Genomic DNA, 10,577 nt, shown 5'->3' on the forward strand with positions numbered 1-10,577 from the left:
CTCAAGCGGCGCCCTGGGCATGTGCCCTATCTTAGTTACGCCTCTGGCAGGGAAGTAACAGCAGTCCGGTGGCTCAGTCTATACCTTGCTGGGTAGCCTCACAGGTCTGTTCTTCAGCTTTTAGTGCATCTGGTAGAGGATTTTGTCCATTTGTCCCATTGTGGTTAGATATTAGAAAACTGACTCAGGTGAATCAAAGTTACAGCTGACTGAGTTACCCTACAGAGTCCTTATTTATTAATTCACAATGGGCTGTGTCCCTTTCCAATAACTTCAACATTTGTCTGTTCTTGTCTTAGTTATCTGGTGCTGCTATAACAGAAATACCATAAGTGGTTGGCTTTAACTAACAGAAGTTTATTCTCTCACAGTCTACTAGGCTAGAAGTCCAAACTCAGGGTGTCATCTCCAGAGGAGGGCTTTCTCTCTCTGTCAGCTCTGGAGGAAGGTCCTTCTCATCAATCCCCTGGACTAGGAGATTCTCCTCGCAGGAACCCCCAGTTCCAAAGGATGCACTCTGCTCTCGGCGCTGCTTTCTTGGTGATGTGAGGTCCCCCTGTCTCTCTGCTCGCTTCTCTCTTTCATATCTCAAAAGAAATTGACTGAGGACAATACAATATTGTAGATTGAGCCCTGCCTTATTAACATAACTGCCGCCTATCCTACCTTATTAACATCATAGAGGCAGGATTTACAACACATAGGAAAATCACATCAGATGACAAAATGGTGGACAATCACACAATACTGGCAATCATGGCCTGGCCAGATTGATACACATATTTTGGGGGTCACAATTCAATCCATGACAGCTCTCCAGGATATTCCTTCTTAGAATCAAGCAAGAAAGGAAACTCACAATTATTAAGTGTCTTTTATATATCAAGATACACTACAAAAACAAAAACAAAACAAACAAAAAACAACGGGTTCTGTTGAGTCAATTCCAACTCATGGGACCCCATGTGTTGCAGAGTAGAACTGTGCTCTTTTTCATGACTGTAACCTTTCTGAAGCAGATGGCTGGGACTTTCTTCTGAGGCACCTCTGGGTGGGTTCAAACTGCCAACCTGTCAGTTAGTAGTTGGGAACTTAATTGTTTATGCCACCCAGGGATTCCTTTAGGATATACTAAAAAAAACTTAAGAGTCGATTCTGACTCATAGCAACTCCATAAGAGAGAGTAGAACTGCCCCAAGAAGCAGCTGATGGATTTGAATTGCCGACTTTTTAATTAGCAGCCAAGCTCTTAACCACTGTACCACCAGCTACATTTAAATGTGTTATTTCCATTTAATCCTCACTCCTACCCTGTGAGGTGTTATCCCCATTTTACAGATGAAGAAACCAGTGTTTAAAAAGGCTGAATAAATCACCCAAAATTTCAAAGCCAGTGAGAGAGGGAGAGTCAGAATTTCTGGCTCCAGTACCCATGGGTCTTCTGTTACTCTAAACTTCATGACCACAAAATTAGACAATGAGAATGGATGGTCTCACAAGATTCAACTTACAGTAGAATTCAGGAGTCTGAGGATGACCTTCCATCTGAGTCCTGAAGGGAAAGTTAGCAGTAGCTCGGTGAGGTGTGTGGGCAGTGGGAACGGTGTTGTGATGGCTCTAAGGTGGGAAACATGTTGGTGAGCTTGAGGACCTGTGTGGCTCCAGCCCAGTCAGCACGCAAGAGCCCAGAGGAATCCAGTATTAGCGGTTGAGTAGAGGAAGAGGATCGGAAAGCCAGAGATAGAATTGCCAGTTCACAGCTGAGACCTACTCATAGCTGAGACCCAGCTGGCCTATCTGTGAGGATTGATCTGCTGTGTGGGGTGGGCAGGTAGGCTATCAAAAAGACCAGAATCGCCCATCTGCATATAGCCCTCTAGGATGTTCCTATCCCTTAAATTAAAACTCTCCTGTGCTTGCCTCTGTCCTATACTTACCACACTGTGTTACACTTGTCCTGTAAATTACGTGGAAAGGAGACTTCCCTGCTGAGCATTAGTTAACTGGTCTATCACTGTTTGTTTTTCTTAAAATGCTGCATTTTCTGAAAGTCTTCACATATGACCAATCACGGGAGATTAATAATTTGGGGACAAATAGACCTGTGGTTCCACAATTTGCATATGCATCAGAATCACCTGGAGAGGGTGTTAAACTACAGATGCATGGTCTCAATCTAACTTACTGAACCATCTGTATTTTTTTTTTACAAGTTTCACAGGCTATTCTTATGGAGCTGGCCTGGCCACTCCTCAGGGGTCCATACTCTGGTACAGGGTCAGCGTGAGGACACGTAGTGTCAGAGGGGTATGTTAAAGCAGCACAGACCTCGAGCAAAGTTCATGTTTTTCCTGGGCTTCGCATCTCATTGTGGAGATTCCAGCAGGGCATGGGGTGTGCCTTATGTATGTGGATGCCTTTTATGTTCCTTTCCTTTCATCAGGACTGTGTTCACCCATTCAGTCAATTGGCTAGTGATATTTTCAATAAAGGGCAATACTGAGATATGGTTGTTGTCCTCAAGAAGCTTAATTACTATGCATTTAGTTAAATATTAAAATGCACATTTTTTTGTTATTTTAGCATCTCTGAAATGGGGTTGTTTAAAAGTTGATATGTCTTAGCATTTTTTTATAATGCAATTGAGAGTATTTTCCTTTCTTATTGGTATGTAAAATACTGGTGCCACTTAAAATCAATTGTCTTCAAATAGATCAAACGCAACAGTTGACAAAGGAACAGCATACATGTGTAAGCAGGTGGCTAATGTGAGCCTCGCTTTTGCTGTTCCCTCTGCACGGATAGTTTTGCACCTCTGCTTCACTAGTACTACTAATCTATTACAACCCAAATGTCACCTCCTCCAGGAAGCCTTCTGTATCACCCAAGTCCCACCACTCAATCTGGATTCAAGGTCCTTCCTCTGGCCTCCTGTGCTTGCCTCTGTCCCATACTTATCACACTGTGTTACATGTGTCCTGTAATTTGTCTGCATCCTCTCCAACTAGATTGTCAGTTCCTTGAAAGCAAAGACAGTCTTGCACCTCTGTGATTTTAGTGCCTACCATGGAGCCTGATATGTACTAGAGGGTCAATAAATTTTTGTTGAATGAATTAATGATGAAAGATTGAATATATGTTCTGTACCAAATGCAATGCCACAGGATTTCAAAAGAAAGGCTGAGGACAGGGCTGGAAAGATCAGAGAAGGGAAGAGAATGGGATATGAGCTATTCTGGTAGGATGGCCAACAGACTCTCCCAATGCAATAAGGAATGAGAAGGGGGTAACTCTAGGACCCTCATCTCTGCAACTTGGTAGATCCTGTGATGGTTGTTACCTGGCTGGATTTTGTGTTTGAATTTCAGGAGGCTATCGAGTTTTATTGATCATTGTCCTTAATAATTAACTGCGGGTGCCAAAAAATAGACACTCAGGGTCAGAGAAAAAAGCAGTTCAACCTTCAGTGAGTTCTCACAGGAAGCCTTGAGTGTATTTAGACTTTGTGGTTTAGACCTCAGAGCTTCCTGCCAGAACTTAACAAGACTTCACAAGTCTAAGAAGCCAGGGAGAAGGCGGGCTGATGGGACCACAAACATGGCACCAGCATTTCAAAGCAGGTCCCTTCTCTCTGCCTATTGTTTCAGAACTTTAACTGCAAACTGTTTTTTCTCTCCACTTCCCCAAAGTTCAGCTAGCATGACTGATAGCTGGGGATGGGGTCTGAGCTTTTAATAATGGTCCTTTAAGACAAGTAGAATTTGATTCAACTGGGTTCTGTCTTAGCCTGTCCTTTTGTGTACTGTCTGACAGGCTCATGGCTCCTCCAGCATTTGTGGATTCCCCTCTTTTCAGGGATGACCATGTGAATCATTGTGGCTCTATTGGAGCAATCAAGGAAGTGAGATCCAAATGATTACATTTTCTGCTGCTTCTTGTTGGAGTTTGTGCCTAGAGATCTCAGTTCATTATACAAGCAGACTATTGGACCCAGCTTTGCTGCTGAGATCTGGGGAGCATAGGCTGGTTATTCTGATGGGGGTTAAGGTGTCCAGGTCACTTGGAATGACCAAATCTAACCCTGTCGTTATACCAACCAGCTTCCTTCTCATTCAGCAGCTTCCTCTCCTCCATGCTGGGTTCCTGTCTACAATGAGCAGACACTGGGGATATGTCAAAGTTTTTATTTCACGTCTACTTACAAAACCATGGGCAAGTGCATACCAGGGCACATGTGAAACCCAAGAGTCCCCAGCAGATAAGCTGCTTTTAGTTAGACGCAGGCACAACCATCAGTGGACTTCACAAATCTGCACATGGTCTGAGAGGGAGACCAAAGAGCTCTGGGATTTTTGTGCTCGCTCACCCAACCTCCCAAGAAGCACAATTTTCTTGTTTGTCCCCTGGCATGATGGAGCTCTCTGAGGAGGCAAAGACTGGAGATGTTAGACCATGTGGCTGAGTTAGAAGGTTCAGACATGACCTTGGAGGCGGTAACGTTCTACATGTCAAAAACACTTGATGGAAGGACAAGTGTGCATACCTGAGTAAAGACATTCCATAGTACTTTTTGTTGAAAAGGACTGGTTTCTACAACCTTTTTGTAATTAGAGGACCCTATAGGACAGAGTAGAACTGTCTCACAGGGTTTCCAAGGAGCGGCTAGTGGATTCGAACTGCCAATCTTTTGGTTAGCAACTGAGCTCTTAACGACTGCGCCACCAGGACTCCAATTAGAGAAAGGGGTTACCTATTTCAGGAGACAGAATTATGAGTTTTCTGCAGCCCCGGGGAGAGGTTTCTGTTGAACTCGAGGTCTGGGGAGGGGTGGGCCTTTCTGCTGGTGCACTTGTGTGCCTGAAGGAGGAGGAGGCCTCTTCTGCTGCTGGTGCTGGACACGGTGGCCAGGGGGCGGGGGACGATGACCACGTGCCTGGGAACGATGACTAGGCGGTGGAGGAGGTTGGGAAACTGCTGGCTTTTGAGAAGTGGAGCCTGGAATTTGGTGGGGCTTCCGGACCCTTTCTTCAGTGGTTACTCTGTGAGCTCTTATCTCCAGCTCTTCATCTGCAACAATAAAACCTCTCAAGAGTTCACTGTGGTAAGATGCCATCAGTGGAAATACTTATTGAGCGCCTCTTGTGTAGAAGGCGTCATGTTAGCTGCTTTGAGGAATACAGTGAGGAAGTTGAAGCTGCCCCTACCCTCTGAGAGCTCCGGATCTTGTAGAGGAGACAAACACACACCAGCAAAGTAGAGAGAACCCAGAGCTTCAGAGAACTAAGGGAACCAGAGGAAAGAAGACCTGGGTGGAGAGCTATGTGCCTGGGTCTCCTGAGAGCAGAGTGAGCCCTCGGACCCCAGAGCCCTGCCTCTACACCATCCTGGAGGCCAAGCCCAGAAAGCCAACACCTCATGGTTAGAGCCCCTAGTGATAAACTATTTGCAGTAATAGAGGACATTGTTGTTATTAGCTGCTATTGAGTTGGCCCCTGACTCATGATGACCTCATGCACTATGTATGACATTGGACCATTGGGATCCATAGGGTTTTCATTGGCTGATTTTCAGAGTAGATCACCAGGCCTTTCATCCAGTCTGTCTTAGTCTGGAAGCTTCATGAAACCTGTTCAGTATCACAGCAACACTCAAGCCTCCACCGACAGATGGGTGGTGGCTGCTCTACCACTGAACCACCACTGCCCCACAATAGAAGATAACCAGTTGCCTTCAAGTCGATTCCAACTCATGGTGACCCCATGTGTGTCAGAGTAGAACTGTACTCTAAAGGGTTTCCAATGGCTGATTTTTTGGAAGTACATCATCCGGCCTTTCTTCCAAGGCACCTCTAGGTGGACTCAAACCTTCAGCCTTTCAGTTAGCAGCCAAGCGCTTTAACTGTTTGCACCATTAGTTACTAAATTCCTTCAAATGGGTTTCTATGTTAGATCTGCCTTTCCTCAAATTCTGCTGGAAAGCATCCACATTCTGGGATTTGGAGTATACATGAGAGGATTTTTTAGTCCTCAGAAATTTACTAGTTCCTCAGAAATTTATAAGCTAATCACATCCTCTTGGCCTTGGAAGGGAAAGAATTCCTCCTCTCCTCAGCCCCTCCGGGATTTTCTGCTTCATTTGCTTTCAGTCTGTGAAGACAGGCCCATAGTAAGAGTAATGTAGTTTTTAATTTGCTGCCTTAAAATCACACAGGAAATTTGTGAGGATGCTCAGCTGCCACAGGCGTGGAGGGCCCCACTGGTCCCCTCTGGCCTCCTTTAGGTTACAAGTTAGATATTCTGGTCACTGAGCCCAAGGCCATCCTTGCTGCATGACTTCAGAGGGAGGCCGGAAGAGGAGATTCTCCTCAGGGTAAATTAGTGATCTCATACATCTTTATAGGGATGAGCACCTTAGGACGCTCAGGCCCTCTCTGAGCATCATTCAGTGACTTGGGGGTGATGTTGCCAGTGCAAACCGCCTCCTCTGACTGCTGACAATTCAAGCACCAGACTGCTTTGAATGTTAAGACCCAAAATCAGACCATGTGGTTTTGACATGTGAGTGGCTGGTATGCTCTAAAAACAAAAAGACAAGAGCACAGAAAGGAAAAAGCTTATTCTCTGTGCCACCAAGCTTCCCCTAGGCAGTTGAGGTCATGTCTGGGAGGCTGTGGGGAGGACTTGCATCCCTAATTCCAGGTCCTGGCTGTGGGACAAAAGGAAGTCCTTCTTCACCCTGCACGGCAAGTTTGGGCTGGTCACTTGCTTACTCATCTGTTAATTCTCATTTTTTGTTTTTATAAATTGCAATAAGGTATATCAAAGTATTTTCCATTTTAACCATTTTTAAGCGTACGATTCAGAGATATTTTGTGCAATCATCACCACTATCCATTTTCAAATGGTTTCCGTCACCCTAAATAGAAACCTGGTACCCCTTAAGCAATAACTCCCAATTTCTCCCCTCCCCCTGCCCCTGTAAACCACTTATAAATTTGGTCTCTATGCATTTGCCTGTTCTAGATATTTCATATAAGTAACATCATATAATATTTGTCCTTTGGGGTTTAATTTTTTGCTCAGCATAATGTTTTCAAGGTTTGTCCAGGTCATAGCATGTATCAGAACTTCATTTCTCTCTATGGATGAGTATATTCATCCTCCTTTTTGTTCACTTGTTCTTTCAACATTTATTCCCTACCCTCTTGGTGCCAGGTAGGGTGCTATGCGCAGTGATGATGCGGACATAAACACTCTCCTAGGAAACCTAAAATCAAGTAAGTGAGACAAAGCAGGACTACAAATCACCGTGTCAACTTCCTGTTAGGGCCCAGGGCCACCAGAGAGGTGCAGACAGAAAGCCACATGAGTTTTGGGAAGTGGTGAGCGGTGTGACCCATTGTGACCCAGCGAGATCTCAGGGCGGGTTGGACAGACAAGGCTAGCTATGGCTTGTGCAATCTGCCCATTCAGAGCAGCACTGAGGGCCCCCTCCATCGGTGTTGGTCCTCATGGCTGGGCCCAGCAAGCCCATACCAGCAACTTCAGCCACAGCCTAAATAACTGCTCCAAGGAATTCCTCTAGGCTCGTGGTCCTTCTCTCTCAGTTGAACGTCCTGGCCTCTTAACCCGTGGCCAGGACTAGTGTGAGGCAAGCAAGGGACCCAGGGTGCAAAATGTAAGGAGGAGCTTCCTATCAGGGTTGTGCAAGTACAAGATCAGTCCCAGGAGAAAGCCTCCTTACCTAGGCTCCTTGCTTCCTCACCGTCATTCCTGCCCTTGTTCTGGCCCTGACCTAACCTATGGGCCTTAGGATTTGGGGTAAATGATTTAACCTCACTGAGCATCCATTTCCTCATCTGTATTAATATTATCTGTCTCATGAGATCACTCTTAAGATTGGATGAGATAAAGTATATAAAGCACAGAGATCAGTGCCTGGCACATGTGATTGCTTTGTCAACATGAGCTAACCATATCTGTCATTTTAGCCTGGTGAAAGCAGAGATTGCCTTGTCATGGGGTGGCTTGAAAGGTCCACCTTGGAGGAATACATGGTCTTGATGGAGAAGGGGCTTTTGCAGGGGTACATGGGCAGAGAACAGCCTGAGCAAGGTGCAGAGTGAGGAAGCCACTGGTGCCCATAGGACTCAGCAAGCAATTCCATTTCACTGGGCTGGAAAGTGTGTGAAGGGTAGTCATGAGACGCATGGCGCTCAGTTTAGAAAGATGTCCCAGGGGCCACGTTGGGAGCAGTAATGGGCAGGACATGGGGCTGAGGGATCGTGGCCTGAAAGAATGGCTGCGGGAGAACTGAAGAGAGAAGTCTGAAGCAAGGAAGCCAAATCCAAAGGATACCCAGCTGCCATTGAGTTGATTCCAACTCATGGTGACCCCATGTGTGTCAGAGTAGAACTGTGCTCCATAGGATTTTCAATTGCTGATTTTTCAGAAGTAGATTGCCAGGTCTTTCTTCTGAGGTACCTCTGGGTTGACTTGAACCTCCAATCTTTCAGTTAGCAGCCAAGCAATGTGTCAAACACTTGTACCTCCCAGGGACTCTAAAGAGAGCAGGGCCCAAAGGTGTCCATTATCTGGGGAGGTTCAGACCAGGTCCTTGCTTGGGAGATGCCAGAGACAGCTGACGTGAGTATGCTATGCCTGCTCTGAAAGAGACAGAGGGAGGGGACCCAGTCCTGCTGTGAATGTGCAAGTTGCACAGAACCCAAGGGCCTGGCTGGCTGGCTGCGTATCCTACTGGGGGTTGGACCTCTCCCTGTTGGCCTGCCTTGGGGATATGGTCCCAACAACCCAACCCCGAACCTAGGGTGACACCTGGGTTTGGCATCTCTGAATACATTGCTTTGGGTAGCCTGGATGCTCCTTGAGCCTGCTCCCCTCTGCTGACAGGCCTGTTTGGGGAAAAAACACTTGTAGCCCTAACATATTTCCTCAAACAATGAATTGGGAAAAGGGGCGTAACCGTCTTGTTTTAGAACAACTATTTTCCTGTGAGTACCTGAATGTCCTAATATAATTTTACCTGTAATCCTAGGAGCTTGGTTCTGAACACACCTTAGGTCACTCCCTCAGGAAAGGACAAGAATGTTTGTTCTTAGAAATGCTGTTTTAAAACTAATCTTTCTTCCTGTATAGAGATGCATGGCTCATTCAAAATATGTCCACAGAACTTTGGTTCGAGTCAGCCTCGGGTGGTGGATTCCAAAGAGGGCGGCCTGGGTGGAGTTTCTCAAAACTCCCTCATCATCACCACTTGGAATTTGTTTTTCAAAATCAAGTCAACCACCAAATGGAACAACTATAACCACTGGTTACAACCTCGCCGTTCTGAAACTACCCAGCTCCAGTATTTTCTTTCCAGACTCAAGGTGTCATCACCGTAAGCAGTTTCTACAAGGAATTTGCCAGGGCCTGTGGTGGACAGAACAGGGGGAGTTTACCATTTCTCCTGGTGCTCTGTTTTCTCTTCTTGCTGATACAGAAAATGAGCAGTGCCACAAAGATGATAAGGATGATGCCTCCTCCAGTAATGCTGATGATGAGAGAGATATTCAGACCATTCTCTGTAAGGAGAGAAGTGGGATGGTGGGAAGGTGCCCTGGGCAGTCGGGGCCATTTGATTGTTCAGGCCAATGACCACCCCTCCTGCATCAAGCAGATAAAAGAGCTTGATGGGGCTTTTCAACCCCATAAAGGCCAAGCTCATGGAGGCTCATGAGTTGTGTTAATTCCTGAAAGCGCCCTGCCTCCAGGGTAAGCCCTCCCGGAAGTATCCTTCAGGAACTGTTCTCCTGGACTACAAATGCCGGAGTGCCAAGGAGCTGTCTGCTGCCTTCCATCAAGGAGAGATCTGTGAAGGAGTTTAGAGACAATCTAGTATAACCTCTAGTTTCCCAGAGGAGGCCCAGAGAGGGAGGCTGAGATGCCCAAGGTCATACAGTGTTTGCCTGCGTGGTCCCTTTAAACAATCCTTGGTCTATGTTCTGCAGTGTTTATACAGCTCTTATCTCTGGCTGCCCTCCTTCACTATGCTCACCCTCTTGATTAGGCAGTTTCTAAGCACTCAGGGGAAATATTTCACTTGTCCAGCCCAACCCTCTAACCTCAGAGCCAGCACCCCCTCCCAGATTTTCCCTGGCCCCAAGAGAGTAATGCAGGTAGGTAAGTGAGTTAGCAATACCACGTGAACTTGGACTTCACCTCCCAGACCTTCAGCTGCTGCATGACAATGAGGAAAACAATGACTTCCCTGTCAAGAGAAGTCGGTTTGAGTCTATGCTCGGCTAGGCAAGAGCTGTGTGGCCTTTGGCAAGTTCTCTACCTCTCTGAGCCTGTTTCCTTCTTTGCCAAATGGAGATAATGAAACCTACATCACAGGGTGGCTGTTGGGAGTCAATCAGATAGTGGATATGAAAGTGCTTTGTAAACTAAAATAACACACAAAAGCAAGGTCCTGCTCTTGTTAGCACTCTTTGTACTGGCATTTCTGTGAGCTATTTCCCAGGAGGCGTGCAGGGCTGGCTGCCCTCTGTGAGTCAGCAACAGTTAGAGAAGCAG

General features: G+C 46.2%; 1 protein-coding gene across 3 annotated transcripts in view; it reads right to left on the bottom strand.

Moving 5' to 3' along the window:
- The window catches only part of CD2 (CD2 molecule), a 37,494-nt gene that overhangs the window by 17,881 nt on the left and 9,036 nt on the right, over positions 1-10,577 (bottom strand). For 2 of the 3 annotated variants that reach the window (XM_004380433.3, XM_023734881.1), the window contains 2 exons: positions 9,461-9,583; positions 1,265-5,067 (listed from right to left, as the gene is read on the bottom strand). In XM_004380433.3, coding sequence (XP_004380490.2) covers positions 4,769-5,067; positions 9,461-9,583 — 422 coding nt within the window. In that variant the 3' untranslated portion in view covers positions 1,265-4,768. Of the gene's footprint in view, positions 1-1,264; positions 5,068-9,460; positions 9,584-10,577 lie in introns of those variants that run through there. The other variant, XM_023734882.1, reaches the window with a different exon arrangement.

This window comes from Trichechus manatus, unplaced genomic scaffold, assembly GCF_000243295.1.
Source record: "Trichechus manatus latirostris isolate Lorelei unplaced genomic scaffold, TriManLat1.0 scaffold00073, whole genome shotgun sequence".
NCBI lineage: Eukaryota > Metazoa > Chordata > Mammalia > Sirenia > Trichechidae > Trichechus > Trichechus manatus.